Raw genomic sequence first — 17740 nt, forward strand, 5'->3', positions numbered from 1 at the left:
AGTAAACGATTGCCATGATATCGACCGATGAGAACAAGTCGATATCGATCGACATTGCTACATTTTCCACGACCGATGACTACACGTTTACATCGATCGACATCGATTCTGGTCAGGTATATCATTCTAACTTGTTAAATTGAGTACTTATGATTTATTTACACCATAACTCCGACTGGATATACACTGGTCACAGTGTTATCTAAGTCTGGGGGAGGTTCTACTGATATTGTGTTTTAGTTATGAAAAAAAAAACACAGATCCATGTAGACGATTGCTCAGATCATCGACCGATGAGACCATCTCGATATCGATCGACAACACTTCATCAACTACGATCGATTGTCACTTCATTGTATCGATCGATACTGAGCAGGTTATCGTTCTTACTTGTTAAATTTTGTACTTCTGCTTTATGATTTTCACCTTACCACTGACTGTGTTACACTGGGGACAGTGTAATTTAAGTCTGGGGGGATGTTTACTGATATTTTCTTATCTATTGAGTTTTATAAAATGTTTTCAAAACTGTTTTTATTGAGTCAAGAAGGGGTAATGAACTTATTAGATTCATGCTTGTTATCTAACCACTCTTTAGCACTATTCTAGATTTACTGATTGCAGATAGTACTAAAGATACTAAAGTGGATCAACCTGTCAACTATGTTCACACTTGCTGAGATTGTTTGAAGGAACCGAAGCTGACCTCCAACCTAATTTGACTTAACTGCTTATCTTGGGGCTTGGTATACATTGGATCAGATTCCTCCTTCAGGTCTGAAAGGTAAAAGTCTGAGTGATTTTGGTTTCCTTCTCTCCTCCCTTTGGCATCCTAATAAAATAAAATAAAAGATTGAGATGATTTATTGCAGTTTAGAGGGGTAGGTACGTTACCGATGACCCCATTATTCTACTCTAATAGAATGATCACACATTGTTGGAAGCGAGGGGTAGGTACATTACCGATGACCCCACTATTCGCCTACACTTTGTCAAGAAAATAAAAAGAAAAGAAAAAAAATAATAAAAAAAGAAAATCGAAAAGAAGGTGAATAAGATGGACTGCATCAGTATCTTTGTTCATTGGAATTGAGATAAAAAAAAGGATTCAGAGAAGGGAGATATAGAGTAAAAGAAACCAGAACAAGACTACTTGTTTACTCAGATACCTGTTGGGGTAAGAGTCCATGTGTCTTGTGATCGATACTCCCAAAGTAAAGCATACACATTTATTTATGTTAAGAAATAAGGTTGGTAGAGGGGAATGTCAGACATGATTTGCTAAGATGTAGGTGAATTTGGTTGATAAGCTAGGATATTGTATAATGTGCTTATGTGATTAGGACTTCTTAGATGTGGATTGCAATATTGTAGAGGTGATGATTCTAAGTTTTAAATCATGTGAGTCCCTGCTGTTTTCAGAACCTCTTTCAGAGAGACTGTCCGTCTGTTTTGCTTGAGAACAAGCAAAAGGGTAAGTCTGGGGGAGTTGATAGACCATATATTTTATCCATTTTTAATCATGGTCTATAAGTGTTTTAAAGTGTTTTAAGATACAATTATTATGTTTTGGAGTCTATTTAGAGTATTTACAGGTTCAGGGACGTTTAGGAGAAATATGGTGATTTTGGAGTCTTTTGGAGCCTTTTGAGGTGCAGAGTTGAACAGACGTGTCAGATTTTTAGCTATGGATGGAGACCTTCCGACTGTTAGATTGCGCCCATATTTTGACACAAAATAGAGGTTTGAGTTAGCTTTCCAATTCCACCGGTCTCAGGTCAATAAGCATCCTGTAGCAGAAGTTATGCCCGTTTTACTGAAGAGTGGTCAGTCTGCCGCGCGAGAGGAAGCTGCCGAGAAGAGGAAACCGCGTCGATCGATGCAGCACTCTGCACGTCGATCGATGGAGATTCCAGATCGTGGCCCTTGTATATTTTATGACCAGAAGTAACCACAAATTACCAGAATGCCTTTGGACGACCAGAATGCCCTTGGACGACCAGAAACCCTATTTATGTTATTTCTAAGCCATTGACGGCTACGCTTTCTACACGCTTTCATTTCCGTTGTTTCTCTGAGAGGAGAGAAGGGAGGAACTCCTATCAGAGTCCTCCTGGAACTCCATTGGTTTTCTTATCTATTTCATTTCAGTTTTATATCTATTCATCTATGATTTTTGTTTTCATGTCTGAGTAGATCCACCTGTTAGATCCAGGGTTCAGATAGGTTTGTGGGATTAGACCCAAACTATAGATCTGCCTTGTTGTGATATTCATGATAGATTTGTATTCATTGCTTGTTTTAGAGTAATTAACTAGAACTTGATCATAGGATTGCATACTCAAGCATCCTTGTTATCCCATCCTGACATCTATCTATCATATTAGGATTGTTAGAGAGGGCTAACTGCCAATTTAGCATTCTAATAAAGCAAATCATCTCGCGCATAGGCCTGGCTAAAACCCGTCGATCGATGTCCTCAACTGACTATCGGTCGACGTAGGCAAAGGTGTATCGGTCGATGTCCCTATAGGACCATCGATCGACACTCTTTCGTTGTCAACATACTAACCGTTGAGACAGTGAAACATGCGACAGCTGATCACTGAGTTAAGCGGTTGAGCTCTAACATATCATGCATGCAACAAATAGGTACCTATAGGAATTATAATCTCCAACACCTGAATAGAAACCCTAGATCTAGCAACCATCCTTCCATCGAACAACCCTTGCCAAGCTGAACAGTTGACTTGTTCATCTTGTTTATTGCTTTATTTATTACTTGCTTTATTTACTGCTTTAAAACCTATTAGCCTAGCTTAATCATATATCTATTAGATCTAATCGGTTCCCTAGCTCCTTGTGGATTCGATCTCTAAGTACTATAACTCGACCTCTTTTGATGAGAGTAACACTCTTTAGGGTAATTTGAGTGATATCATCGTATCCCAGGTATATCACGATAGAATGCAGCATAAGATTCACGCTGTAACCTAAATCACAGAGGGATCGAGGAAAGCTCTTGTGTCGTATATTGCAATCTAGAACAAAACTGCCCAGATCAGGTCTCTTAACCGGGGTTTCGCCTTGGATTATTGCACTTACTTCCTCTGAAACCATCATGACGTTGTGTTCAGTAGCAGGGAAGCTGTTGGATACCATATCTTTTACATATTTCTTTATTGAAGACGAAACTTTTATGGCATCACTCAATGGTATTTCCAACGTGATTTTATCGAATGCTTTCTTACATATCGCCTTATGTTGGGTCAAAAACGGACACGACAAAGTTAACATCCAAATATCCGTAAAAATCAGCATGAACGCTTTTACGAAAAGTAATCTTAGTAAAGAAATCTTTACGAAGAACTTTGCGGTAAAATCTTTCACTAATCTCGGTTGATTCATCGAAACTAAACACCCATAGTCCAAGAACACATTCATAAAACGTCAGAAAAGGATCCAAACAAGGTCGCCACATAGCAACCGGTCCGCAAACGAGCCGGTAGCTACGTAGCGACCAACCAAGCCACTCGGTCGGTCGCTACATAGCAACCGACCAAGCCATTCAGTCGGTCGCACGAGTCGGTCGCTACGTAACGACCGATCCAGCGCGGACAAGGCGCTACGTAGCGATTTGGAAAATATAACTTAATGAAGCGTCACCTTGAAGTTAGATTAAGCTAAGACGAGTTCTGATGAATAAATTATCTCACTTTCAAATCAGGCGATTTCCAGCTTAACCAGTTTAGACATATGACATTTATTGAAGTTTCCAATCAAACTAGGATAAACCAATTTTTCATGTTGTAAAACGACTTGATATGGAAACATAACTTAGTGTAGTGTCACCTAGAAGTTTAATTAAGCTAATACGAGTTCGGATGAAAAGACACCATGTGAGATACAGATTGGAAATATTCAAAGTTTGCCTTTCAAAAAAATTGGGATTCCAAGGATTATGTCAAACGTATGTTTAATGATAACTTGGGTCTAAATCTGCTAAATGCTACTTTTTGGTTATCCCAAAAAAACCAAAGGTTATTAGTTTTTGAAATCCACTAAGACCAAAGTGTTTGTTACATGCAGTGGTGTTTTTCTTCAATGAGAATTTCTTTTCAACAAAAACATTGGGAGTAAAGCACAACTCAAGGAATTTTGAGAAACACATGAGATTGTACTTTTCTCATGAATATGATCAATTAGATTTACAAATAGTCGCAAAATCTATGTGGGGACCGAAATTTGCACATTCAATTTTAGTTAATGGAGGAAAGTCAAGATTCTCGACTTTCCATGAGGATCTTGATTTTCCGTGGGTTAGAATAAATACGAAAAATACATAAGGAAAATAAAACGAATCTAAAAAAAGGTAGATCTTTATTTCGAATTTGCGTATAAGCAGACCGAAGACGATAACATACATAAGGTTCGTCTGAAAATGAAATTACAAAGAAATACGTTTTCTAGCATAGCCGCCTATGTCAAGAAGACCTATGCAAGCCGCAGCTTGTTTTAGTGAAAGAAGTAAAAAAATACGGAAAAGGTTTTGATTGATTTTGGACTGAACTTTATGAACGGCTGCCTATGTACCCCTTTCGAGGATCAAAAGCCAAACGTAGTTCAGTTATAGAGTTTGAACAAGAGATCAAATTTCAAGTTCGTCTAATAATTTAGTGCATGACATAGAAACTAAGCATGTCAAGAATAATGCCTAACATTCCTAAGTGCATAGAGTTCTAAGAGTCTGAAAATCTTCATTGCGCTCCTCGCTTTGGCTGCCCTTATATATATGTCTCTAAGGTCGGCCGTCTTTCCTTTTTTTTCTCTGATTCGAGGATATCGCTTTGTGGAAAATCTTATTTATCCTCTCGTTTTTCATGTTTGTCCTGGAATTTTTACATTTATCTTCCTTTCAATTTATTTTTTCTATGGAAATCAAATAAACCGCCATTGTAGTCTGGGCCTTTTCTATTCTTGAGTTGTAAGTGGGTTTTTGTCACGTATTAGACCTTCTCAGACCATTTTTCGACTTAAACTTTTTATGATTTCTTTCGGAGAAATAATCTTTTGTATGATGTTGGTTCCCCTATTATTAGTTCTATGGGATGATGAAAACCAATTGTATAATCGAGATAACAATGGTGTCAATTTAACCATTGTAGGTTGATACGATCAATTCGAAATTTTACTAGAAAACAAAAGACAGTTTGATCGAGACTCGAAGGAGAGAACTATGAATAAGCTATGAGGGCGAGACGAGCGGAGGAGAATGGTATCACCATTGGGCAAGATGGTCGGAGGAGCGTGGTCACACCACTAGGTGAGTTTGAGTGAGGAAGAGTAGTGTCACAAATAGGCGACATGGTTGGAGGAGAGTGGTGTCGCCACTAGGCAAGACGAGCGAGGGAGCACAGTGTCACCATCAGGCGAGATGAGCGGAGGAGCATGGTCTCGCCATTAGACGAGACGGACGAGGGAGGGAGTGGTCTCGCCATGAGGGGACGGTCGGTGCGTCGTTCCCTCTGTTGATTGCTTTGTGTAATTTTGGAACCATTTCGTTTGTTTTGCAAGATCTTTTCCGTAAATGTTTTCCGAAAGTTGTTTTACAGAAGATTGTCGGACATATCTTAGTAATATCGGAGATTCGGGTTTGCCTCTTCTTCATTGTCTCTCTTCTTCTCCTTGTGCCTTCTGATCGCTGGTTACTAGAATGACCAAATGCGCTTCGTATATTGTTGAAAATTCTATGTAGATGTTTTTGACACAACGTGGCAGAATTTCGTACAACTAGATTGCGTCTTTCGTATCAAAGGAACTTTACGAAATCATTGAAACAAAGTGAGGAGAAGCAGATGACGACTTAAGGAGGAGTGAAGTGTGCGATGAGGAAAAAGAAGCAGTGGACACGATGTCATTCAGGTGAGGTGCTCAGTTCGTCAAGCTGTGAGAGAATTGGTCCTATCCTAGCCCTTATTGTCTTCGTTTTTCCGTTGATTGTTTCTTATGGTCATGTTTGACTTCCCTAACATTGCCAAAAAAATTTTGAGTTTTATTTACGAGAGTCATTTTGGAAATGCTGTCAATTTTATTCTACGAAGGCTGTATCGTAAAATAGTTTCTTGTTTAACTTTACGAATGATGTTTTGTAAAATGTAGTAGAGCTTAATTTTATGAAAGTTATTCCGTAAAATGTTATCGAGTAAAATTTTACGAAACTTGTTTGGTAAAATATCGCCGAGTTTAATTTTACAAAAGTTGCTTCGTGAAATATTGTCGAGCATAATTTTACGAAAGCTGTTCCATAAAGATATTTTTGAATTTTGGCTGTGTGAGAGCCGTTTTTATTTTTGTGGAAAACTCACATTTTGCGGCTGTTCCACAAATTTCGTTCCTGGATTTTAGTATCAGAAACTCCGGCTGTGATGAGCTTAATTATCGAGCTCAAATTTAATCAGAAATTTTCTGATTTACGTAGGATTGGTCTGAGGGAGTTTTTAGTAGTTTTTCCGAAGTAAGCTTAGGTGACAAGCATTTAGTAGTTATTTGGAAGAAGTACAACGGTGAGTTGTGTACCCGATTTATTGTGCTTCCTTTTCCGTGAGTAATATAGGGTTTCTCTGCGGTTTCGAGGAGAGCAAGTTTTATTTTTCCGAAAAAGTCTTTTGGTCGACCCCCTATGCATTGACATTTCTCCAACTTGGTAATGAGAAGAATTTTATGGGGTTTGATAGATTTTATTGTAGCCCTTTCTGTTTAGAAAGAAAAATCGTGAGCTCGTTTCGGTGCTCTTCTTGTGGCAAAAAGTCACGACTAGATTTTCGATTTTCTTGAGCACTGTGGCGTTTGCGTAAGCGTTGGCCATAAGAGCAGTCACTGCTGGAGTTGTTTTACAAGCGTTGTTGTTAGCTGCGAGTTTGTCTTTCATATTTCCAGACATCGTTTCGATCAAGCGTTTTGCGGCCGTGATTAGAGTAATCCGCCCCCTCCTTCTAGCCAAATTGTGGAAACCAAAATTCGGACTATCAATTTTAGTTAATGGTGGAATGTCAAGATTCTCGACGTTCCTTGAGGACCCAGATTCTCTGCGAGGGCTAACGACAAGAGATCGAATAAATACGGAAAATACATAAAGACAATAAAACGAATCTAAAGAAGTAGATCTTTATTTCGAACATACATAAAGTTCGTCTGGAAACGAAACTACAAATGAAATCAATTAACATAGACAGTAAAACCTAACTAAGTTCGCTAGCAAAGCCGCCTATGTCAAGAAGACCTATGCAAGCCGCAGCTCGTTTTAGAAATAAGACGTAAAAATTTACAAAAAGGTTTTGATTGATTTCGGACTGGACCTTATGAAACGCTACCTACGTATCCCTTTCGAGGATCAAGCCGAACGTAGTTCAGTTTATAGAGTTTGAACAAGAGATCGAATTGTCTTTGCGAGTTTGTCAAGTAATTAAGTGCAGGACATAGAAACTAAGCATGTCAAAAATAATGCTTAAAATTCTTAAGTGAAGAGAGTTCTAAGAGTCTGAAAATCGTCATTAAGTTCCTCGCTTTGGCCCTCCTTATATATAGTTCAAAGGTCGGCCATCTTTCCTTTGTTCCCTTGATTCGAGACTATCTCTTTGCGGCAACTTCTAGCCATGTTTTATTTCGTCACTAATTCTTGGTTATTTTGCCATGATTCACGTTTTCATTTTGTGGTATTTTTAGCTTTTTAAATTTGCCAAAAAAAATTCTTGGATCTTTCAAACTTATAACCGAAATTTCTATTAGTGTACCTAAAATGAAGTATGGATCCAATATACCAAAGTTGATAGCTAAATGCGTTTTCAAACGTTAAGATTAAGAATGGATATGATAATGTAGTAAGACTATTTTTGTATCACTAACATAGCAAGTTTATTTCTTATTTCAAAGACATGAAAATGATTCTGTTCGTCTCAAACAATTGGGAAAATAATCTTCATCTAATTGCTAAGGTTCCGATGTAGGGTAAACCTAATGAAATATTGATTTTGTCCCCTAAATTTTTGAAGGTTTTTATATAAGTATAGATCTCCCAAATTATGTTAAAGAAATTTATAAAGTTCTTAAAAATATTTAAATCCTCTAAATTCTTAGTCCAGTTATACTAGTTGGAGTCACAATTACACTCTCAAAAATGTTATTTAAAAAAAATCACGCTCTCTCTAGAAGGAAAAAAAAGAAGAAAAAAACCCCTTATCGTCTATGGTACTCTGCTCCGGCATCCGGTCCTCCGGCGTCGGAGACGCTCTCTCTACCCCTAATCTCTGTCTTCTCTTTGCGCTTGGTCTCTGCTCCTCCGCTCCTGTTCGATATGCTCGGTGGTCTCTGGTTTTGCGGCGCCCCTTCAGCTACGGTGGCCTGCTCATGAGGGTCTACCGCCTGCGGTGGTCGTCTGCCTCTAGAGCCCTGGCGAGGACAGCGAGTGAGGCTCAGTTCGAGTCGCCGGCTTTTAGGGTTCGTGAACTGTCCAGATCTCGTTTTCCATTTTGTAGATCTGTGCCAGTTCTTGACGATTTGGTGGCGCGTGGCTGTGTGGGTAGGCTCCTCTGCTCGGGATCTTTTGTTCACTTTCAGATAAGTTCGGCGGCGAAGTTCCCGCAGAGTGGAGCGACGGCGCGTGAGTGTCTCTTCCGCTTGGTGTCTTGCCGGAGGAGCCTCAAGACTTCTTCTCTCAGGAGGTTTCAACCTGGATCTCTCCGGTTTGGCGTGTTCAGCGTTTTTTGAGCTGTCGTGTGTCAGTTCCAGAACCTTGGTGACGGCACGTGTGGGTCTGATTCTCGGTGGTTTTGCGTAGGGTCGTCTATGTCTCCGGCAATCTCGTGTCGCAGCTGCTTCCTCTTTGATCTTCTCCGGTCACGGCATTCTCTCTTGCGGCTCTTCTCAACTCGTTCGCGACGATGCGAGTTCGAGTCTCGTCTTCTGCCTCTGACTTGGTGTTAAGCTCTCTTCCGGTTGTGAGCTTGGTGCGGAGTACGCTCGGTCAGTCCTCTGGTTCTTAAAGGCTGAACATGTGGGTTTGCCCTGTTCATCCTATTGTCGTTGGGATTTCTTGGGTCTCGGTGGCAGCATGAGTTAAACGCATCATCCCAGCACTGGAAATTCATTTTATTGGTCTTTAGTGGATGTGTTCAAATCGAGTGTGTTTAGGTTTAGGCGTTGCTTTGAGGTGTTTGCTGCTACATTTCAACCTGTTTTCTCTTGTACTTTTGGTTGCGATGAGTTAGGGTTCTCTTCGCTTTAGGATCTCGGTTTATTTGTCTTAGGAACTCGCTGGGTTCGTTTTGAGTAGCGTCGTCGGTTTTGGTTGGATTCGTGCTAAGGATTGGTGTCGTCAGTCTCTGATGGGTTCCTGCCGAGAGTATTTGTACTCAAAGCGTCGTCGGGAGACGTCGTCAGGAGACTAGAGTTCGTGTTACTTGGCGTCGTCGGTTTTCCTAGCCACTTTGTAGTCGTAGATCATATTGTATAAGCACTAAAATTGATGTTTCAAATTTAGTCTTATTATATTGTTCTTTAAGTTTTTTTCCACATTTTTTTGGGATTTAAACAACCTGTTTGTGTTTCATTTTCATTAATGAATATTTACATTTTTGCAAAAAAAAAAAAATCACACTCTCAACTATCTCAAAACTTCTCTTAGTAGATGAGGTGTGAAAGTGCCATGAGCCAATCATTAAATACGACTGAAATAAAACAAAACCGGTTGCAAATGCGAGCAAAAAGCAGGTTACCGGAGGACATAGTAAAAAGTTTATTCACTAGTGAACTGAATTGAAATTTACATTTAACAAAATCCCAAAAAAAAATCACTTGATTTTCTTATTTGTGATGGGTCCACTTACTTCTTTAGTACTCTGATTAAAAAGAATGTATACACGGAGAAAAGGAAAAGGTAGTTGTAAGGAAAGTACGTGTCGAATTATCACTGTCCATAACAAACGATAACAATAAACAACCAACATCGACTAGACACATATGAAGCCAAATCTCAGCCGTTGAAGGTCGCAGTAACGTGGACGGGTGTTATTTCCCTTCAAATCAGGCTTTGTTTGTTGGAAGATGTCAGAAACCAAAGAGTCTCCTTACCTCTTTTCATTGGTCCACGTCTCAAGTTTCCAGAGAGGCCCACTTACCATTATCAAACCACCTACCCGATTATATATTTTGTCTTTAAAAATTAAATACAAGGACAATAATGCTCTCAATTCACTAATTATAGTATTGTTTCTTCAAGTTCATCATTGACTCTAGTAGTCTCGGTGATCTTTGTTTTTGTTTAAAAAAAAACAATGGCATTTAAAAAAATAACGCAACTCTTTTTTACCTATTACTATTGTTTATCATTTTAACTGAACACACAACATGCTAGACATATGTTTTTTTTTAACCCGGAAATATCCCGGATTTATAAAAAGACCCAAACTAATCTCCATAGAAAGGTACATCCCACCGTGGATTCCCAGAGATACTCTCTTTCTGTATATGCAAATGAGTCCATATATGTGTGGTGTCTAGAGACATCATAAAATAATTCATTCCAGCAACATTCGAACTCGCAACTTGAAGAAGCCTATTTTGATCATGATGTTTCAGACAAACAATTTATAATTATTATTTAATAGAAAATTTATTGAAAATATAAAAATAATTTTTTTGAAACATTTATTTCTGAGATATGATTTTTTTATGAAACAAAAGGAATATTACAAAAAGTAAATATATAGATGAGTTGGAGTTGTAATAAAAGACATTTGTTTTAGTTATACATTTAAATCATCCGTTAATTTATTAGAATTATACATTTCTCAAGGAATGCATGATATCATAATTCATAACATGAAAATACAAATTATCTAGCTGCTGCATGCGCACAAGGTTTTGCCCGAGCTTGAGTCATGGCTTCTTACCATCTATCTCTAAACGGACAATATATAAATGTCTAATGCTTAATACCTAAATTGTTATTTTGACAGTCTAAATATTTATAAAATGATGCTCACTATTCTTTTATTTTGTCTTAAGATCCATCCAATTCTGCATAAATCAGTTCAAAAAAAAAGAAAAAAAGATCCATCCAATTCCCCATACGTACTGTTGAATCTGCTTTCCATTACCGATCTACACTATACATTAATCAAAGGTGTTACGAGCTGGAAGTTGCTCAAAGGGAGGAGGAGATAACCCTTTTGCCACATTCACAGTAAACCATTAGTTTTATCCCATTTTCTTATCAGCCACTATCTTCTCCACTGCAACATACCGCCTAGAAGAAAGGAAATGTATTGTCATAACAAGTTAACAACCACGAGTAAAGCTTAGAACCGTTCTGCACTTCTTCGTAAGCAGTTTCCAATTATAAAGATATTTCAGAGGATGTGTATACCACAACAGCTAGAGAGAAGCTTTCTCATACATATGCCTCTTGCAAAACCACACTAGAAAAACACATGATTGCCAATCTTACTAACGTATACAAGAGTCAATGAAAAAAATAGGTTTTACATTAGTAATAGTATTCTATCACCTCCAATGTATTTTTTTCTGAAACAGAATTGTTTTATGTTCCTTCAGGGATATCCGATTAAATAAATATATAATAGAGATGAGATTTTTTTTTTATCAATAGAGATGAGATCTACGATAACGTATTTCTGTAAAATAGAAATATTTAAATAGAGTAAAAATAGAAACTCTAAATTTAGAGTACAAATAGAAGAATCAAATTTTATCATCTATAAATAGAAAAAAATAACGTTTTTTTTTTAATTTTGAAGGAAGATATAAAGGTGGTTTGGAGTAGTTTTACTTCTAAATATTATTCATTCCGCTTCAAAAAATCATCAATGTTTTAGAGTTCTTATATATATATTTAGAAAAATATTAAATTTTGATTAGAAATGTATTGTTTTTATTGATTAATTATTACCAATAAATTTTAATCAATAGAAATTTAATCAATTATTTTTCTGAAATTTACAATTTATAATTATTATTTAATAAAAAATTTATTGAAAATATAAAAATAAATTTTTTGAAACATTTTTTTTCTAAGATATGATTTTTTATGAAACGAATGGAGTATTACAAAAGGTAATATAGTAATGAGTTGGATATGTAATCATAGACATAATTAACAAAATAGTATTGAGCATTGAGTATGTTATCAAATGAGAGTTAAATTATATTGTTTATAAATCACTTAAGTGAATGTATAGACCAATAAAGTGATAAATTTCTAAAACTATTCTTAGTTGGTTACCATTTTTAAAATACATTAAATCAAAAATATCCTAATACTTGGATTTGGATTTACTGATTATTATTTAGGCTTTAATATTTAAGGGGTGAGGTTAGGTTTATAAACTTCTCTAAATGTATTATAAACTATTCTTACATATTTATAAATGATTTAGCAGAGTTAATTTAATTTTTATCATAAGTTTAAGGTATTTATGAAAATGATTATCCTTTAAGAGAAATTTTGAAAAAATGGCATAAAAATTGTGATAAGATTTAAATTTTCCCATACAAATTAAGAACCTCCAAGATATTAAATACAGTTTTGTTTTTAAAAACTGATGTTTAAAGAAAATTTTTATCTCAAATTAGCTGATATTTTTAGTTTTTCATGTAAAATTTATTAACTCTTAATATATATATATATATATATATATATATAGGTTTCTGTATTATGAAATCATTTTATTGGTTTAATTTTGTTTATTATAGATAATTAATTATGTTTCTTTTTTAAAAATGTTTAAGTCAAATATTTTTAAAAAAAATCATGTACCTAAACCTAAAACATCAAGTACGAAAATAGTATTGTAAAAGTAATTTATGGCTGAGACATAAGAAATATGGTCCTCATCGAAGACTATGATGTTATATTAAGCTTAAGATTCTAATTCATAAAATGTTATTTATATTCCTCCCCAAATTTGATAAATAATAAATTTGATCTATCATTTTTTAAATGTAAAGAAAAGTTAACGAATTGTTGGTAACAAATATTTATTGTTAATGGTTGTAAATTGTAAAAAGTAACAAGGAATTCACTATTGTCATTATTCCCTTGGCCAGCATATAGTTTTGGTGAAAATATTACCCATTTTAAAGCTTTTACAGTCAATAGCCAGCAAAATTTTATTAACTTTACGACTTTATATTTTGTCAAAAAAAAAAAAAACTTTACGACTTTATAAATCTTTTTGCTCGCTACATTAAAATTTTATCCAAAATTATGACTTTAGTTCTTTCTATGGTTACCAATTTGAGGCTTTAGTTAATGTTACAAAAAAAATTATGGCTTTAGTTTTGTTTTTCTAAAGCAACAATTAATATTGTAAAGTGAAAGACTCAAAAGTTTAACAACAACATTTTTATAGCTACTAGGGTCGGTCCGCCCTACGGGCGGGATATACTTTATTTGTGATTTCGATTTTTATTCCTTTGTATGATTTTGTAGTTTGTGTTTTAGATTTGCATTTGCATTTGTAAGTGATGCGTATAATAATGATATTTTTATATTAGAAAATTTTAAGTGATGAGAGATATTACATTTATTTTAGTTAAAGTTGGATGTTGTTTATTTTTCTAATTTGTTTATGTTTTTTTATTTGTTTTCAAATACATTTTCTGACATTGTACTATTTTATTTTATTTTTTTGTTATGTTTTTTTTTATAATGAACACACATTTTTATATCATATGTCTAACTAAACTCTTTTGTTTTTTATTAGTGTTATTAGAGATTATAAGTTTGTATTAGCATGACATGATATTTATGATTGAAATGGTATTATACGTTTTCTTAAATGTTTTCTCAACTTTTTTTATATATAGTAAGTAGATTTCAGTTTTTATTGTTGTGGTTAGGTTCAATACTCAAAATATTGATTATTTTATATAGTTTTTAAACATTGTATGTGGGTTTTGTATTTTTTATTCTTATTAAAACATTTGTATATTTATGTATTAACATATTAACATGATTATTTATTTTAAAATTAAAAATAAACCAATCTACATCTTTTTGCTAATAATATATAAATAGTTAATTTTTTATTTATTGGTTCAGTAATTTCACATTTATTAGAATAACTTACTTATAACTAATATTTAAAAGAAATAATTGGATCGACAACAAATCAAATTTAGAATCTAGCTATTACTTTGTATGTTATAACTATATAAATTTTATGCATTTTACTATTTTTAAAAATATTTTATTCTGCTAATATGAAATCTAATTAAAGATTGAGAGTAAGTGTCGTATCCATAATGTTTACTCATGGCCGTAACCAAAAAGAAAAACATTAAGCCCATAATTATTGGACAAATACATAACAAACGAAAATCCAATATGATTTCCAATTAAATGAATCGTAGCGTTCAGCACAAGGGGACACATGTCAGTCCTTCAGAAAACAAATTTCCAGCTGAATAGCTTGGTAGTGAGGCAAACATATTTATATATATATATATAGATGCCCTTTAAAAAAAAAACATTTTTAAAGTTCCCGACCACAACAATTAAAAGTAAACAGAACCTATATATTTTAGTTTTTCTTAACAACACTATATATTCTAGTTTTATTTGGCATATATATAGAAAACTTTAATCGAAAATATGGAAAATATTAAAAAGTCTACTCAAATTGTCGAATAAAAATGTGAAAACCCCATACCTCGGAGATACTGGATCCGTGACCGTATATGCAAAGCAAAAGAAATACATTAGAATAAATTAAATACATAATAAAGTCAGAACATAATAAACAATCCGTAAAAACCTAAAAAGTGATTGTGGTACTATTTAATTTACAAATGTTTAGTATATATTCGTATGGTTAGAAAACAGAGAGACACTTGGCCGAGCAGACAAAGAACCTATTCACACGAACAACGCATCAAACAGTTTTGTTTTTCCATTAGATTTTTGAGCAACGACAACGAAGGACAAGGATTAATCCAAAAAGGTATACAGGTAATATATACTCTCTCTACTTGTGGATAAGTACCACCAAAGCTTGAGGCTTGCTCATCTTCTCTTAATTATTTCCATTTATGTCCACATTAAATTCTGGATAAATTACTAATTTAGCCTATAGTTTTGAATCTGATGCTATCAGCTTTTATAAAAAATCTCCTGGAATCTCTGTTAGTGTATTTATTAGGATTTTTGCAAATTTTCTAGATCTTCTCTGTGTTTGTGATCTGATTCTATGAAATGCATGATTTTGATGACAAGTAGTGGAAGCAGAAGTAACATGAATTTCAAGAACAACAACAACATGGGGAATGAGCCACCAGGAGATGGAGGAGGAGGAGCGTTGACCAGACAAGGTTCGATATACTCGTTGACATTCGACGAGTTTCAGAGCAGTTTAGGTAAAGATTTTGGGTCAATGAACATGGACGAGCTGTTAAAGAACATATGGACTGCTGAAGAGACACAAGCCATGGCTGTTGCTGCCTCAACTAGCGGTGTTATTCCACTTGCTGGAGAGGGGCTGCCGTTGCAGAGGCAAGGCTCGTTGACTCTGCCCCGAACCCTTAGCACGAAAACGGTTGATCAGGTGTGGAAAGATCTGGCTAAAGATGGAGGAGGTGGAACAAACTTGACTCAGTCTCAGAGTCAGAGGCAGCAGACATTAGGTGAAGTAACTCTGGAGGAGTTCTTGGTACGTGCTGGCGTTGTGAGAGAGGAAGCTCAGATTGCTGCCAAAGATGCTAACACGGGTTTCTCTGTTCAGGCTTCTCCTCAAGTTGTTCCCGGTTTGATGGGGAACCTTGGTGCCGAGACTGTGAATCATATGCAGGTTCAAGGTTCTAGTTTGCCTCTGAATGTAAATGGAGCTAGATCTACATACCAGCAACATCAGCCAATCATGCCTAAGCAGCCTGGTTTTGGGTATGGAACACACGTTGGTCCTGGGATAAGAGGTGGTCTTATGGGACTTGGAGATCAGTCTCTGACCAACAATATGGGATTAGTCCAAGGCGTTGTTGGTGCTGTGTCTCCTGTTACGCCAGTGTCAGCAGATGGGATAGGGAAGAATAATGGTGATTCTTCATCGCTCTCTCCGTCTCCCTACATGTTTAATGGTGTGAGGGGTAGAAAGAGTGGTACTGTAGAGAAAGTTGTTGAGAGGAGGCAAAGAAGAATGATAAAGAACCGAGAATCAGCCGCAAGGTCACGGGCCAGGAAACAGGTAAAAATCCATTTGATCTCTACATCTTTTAGTTAAGTGTCTTGTCTAATACACAGAATCATTGGGACTTGAAAGAAACCCGTTAATAAGTACTTGTGTTTCTTGAGGTTGAATGAGTCTTGGAGACACAAATATGAACCTTCTGGTGGTTTTGGTGTATATACATGTTGTAATCCGCAGATGTTCTCGGCAGACCAGACAATGTTCTGGAATGTAATTTGCTATGCTAACGTCTCGAGGTGACTCGGAGGTTGTATTTGAGAGTTCAAGTTCATCTAGATTCAAGACGTTGTAGTGACTCCATTTTTTTTTGTTTTTTCTTTTGTTTTCTTTTTGGGAAGGTAAAGCGTGATTGGTCTTACCAAAGCATTCAAACTTAAAGAAACGGTTACATGTGACATCTACTGTGACCGTACTGTTGAGTTCTACATCAGGGAGTCGAAATGTTGTGAATGGCGCACTCAGTAGTGCTTGTTTGCTTTGTAGGCTTATACAGTGGAGCTTGAAGCTGAAGTTGCAAAGTTAAAGGAAGAGAATCAAGAGTTACAAAGAAAGCAGGTAACCACAGACCATATCTTACCATCACATCTCTTCATATGCTACATTCATTTCTTCTAGTGTCTCATATTAACTTAACCCTTGTGTGTTCTACAGGCAAAGATTATGGAGATGCAAAAGAATCAGGTAATTATTCTTAAACTCATAGTTTTTGGTTGACACCAAGACCCGCACTTATTAGTCTCTAAATCGCATTTCGTAACTGAACTTACAAACTCGGTTGCTTCCCATGCTGTGTATATTCACAACAGGAGATGGAGATGATGAATATTCAAGGAGGTGCAAAGAAAAAGCTGAGGAGGACAGAGTCAGGACCTTGGTGAATCATACTTAGTTTCTGTAGATAAATAATCCCCACATGTGTTTCGTTTGAAGACCAAAGAGAGAGTTTCATGGTTTATTTTGTAAGCTCTTTCCATTTGTGTTCTCTTATACATACACAAAGTTATCCTAATCTCTTTACTTTAATTAGACCAAGACGCTCTCTGATAAAAAGCTTGTATTATCTTGTTTGTTTCGTTTTCTCAGTCTCTCTCTGCATTACAACTTCAAAATGTAGTTCTTATTAATTTAGTTTTACAAAACTTAAGCTTTGTCAGTTTCTTGTCGGAAGCCTTAGAAGTTATAGAACGTTTTCTTGTGTTATTATGTGAGGAGGCAACTCTTCATATACAAAGACACGTATGCATAGCAGATTTACAAATACGGCCTTATAAGCAGAGGTCTTCACCGTTCATAAGCATCTTGTCCCTCAGACCGTTCTTCATCCTTTCGATCATGACTTGGTTCTTAACCGAGGCGCACCCCATCTAGGCCATACCCTTAATATGTTACGACCATCGCATTTCCGTCCAACCGCAAGCTTCATCACTTGGTCTGTCGAAGGAGGAGGAGGCATACGAGGGATTGATCATGTGCAGCCATGG

General features: G+C 35.9%; 1 protein-coding gene across 4 annotated transcripts; it reads left to right on the plus strand.

Moving 5' to 3' along the window:
* The first annotated feature begins 14812 nt into the window (after window positions 1-14812).
* On the plus strand, window positions 14813-17403 carry LOC103848367 (ABSCISIC ACID-INSENSITIVE 5-like protein 5). 4 transcript variants are annotated; one of them, XM_009125281.2, is made up of 5 exons: window positions 14813-15028; window positions 15296-16256; window positions 16743-16814; window positions 16911-16940; window positions 17066-17403. In XM_009125281.2, exons 2-5 carry the CDS (start codon window positions 15312-15314, stop codon window positions 17135-17137), a joined length of 1119 nt encoding a protein of 372 aa, XP_009123529.1. In that variant the 5' UTR covers window positions 14813-15028; window positions 15296-15311; the 3' UTR covers window positions 17138-17403. The 4 variants fall into 4 exon arrangements, with proteins under 4 accessions (XP_009123529.1, XP_009123531.1, XP_009123530.1 ...); XM_009125283.2 differs by having other exon boundaries at window positions 14816-15020; XM_009125282.2 differs by having other exon boundaries at window positions 14840-15028; window positions 15293-16256.
* Window positions 17404-17740: the final 337 nt, after the last annotated feature.

Source organism: Brassica rapa, chromosome A10 (genome assembly GCF_000309985.2).
Source record: "Brassica rapa cultivar Chiifu-401-42 chromosome A10, CAAS_Brap_v3.01, whole genome shotgun sequence".
Classification (NCBI taxonomy): domain Eukaryota; kingdom Viridiplantae; phylum Streptophyta; class Magnoliopsida; order Brassicales; family Brassicaceae; genus Brassica; species Brassica rapa.

Coding starts and splice junctions, on each gene's coding strand:
- LOC103848367 (XM_018655888.2), top strand. CDS start 15,164: ATGCTATCAGCTTTTATAAAAAATCTCCTGGAATCTCT. Junction 15,202..15,295: donor AAAAATCTCCTGGAATCTCT/GTTAGTGTATTT, acceptor GATGACAAGTAG/TGGAAGCAGAAGTAACATGA. Junction 16,257..16,742: donor GGTCACGGGCCAGGAAACAG/GTAAAAATCCAT, acceptor TTTGCTTTGTAG/GCTTATACAGTGGAGCTTGA.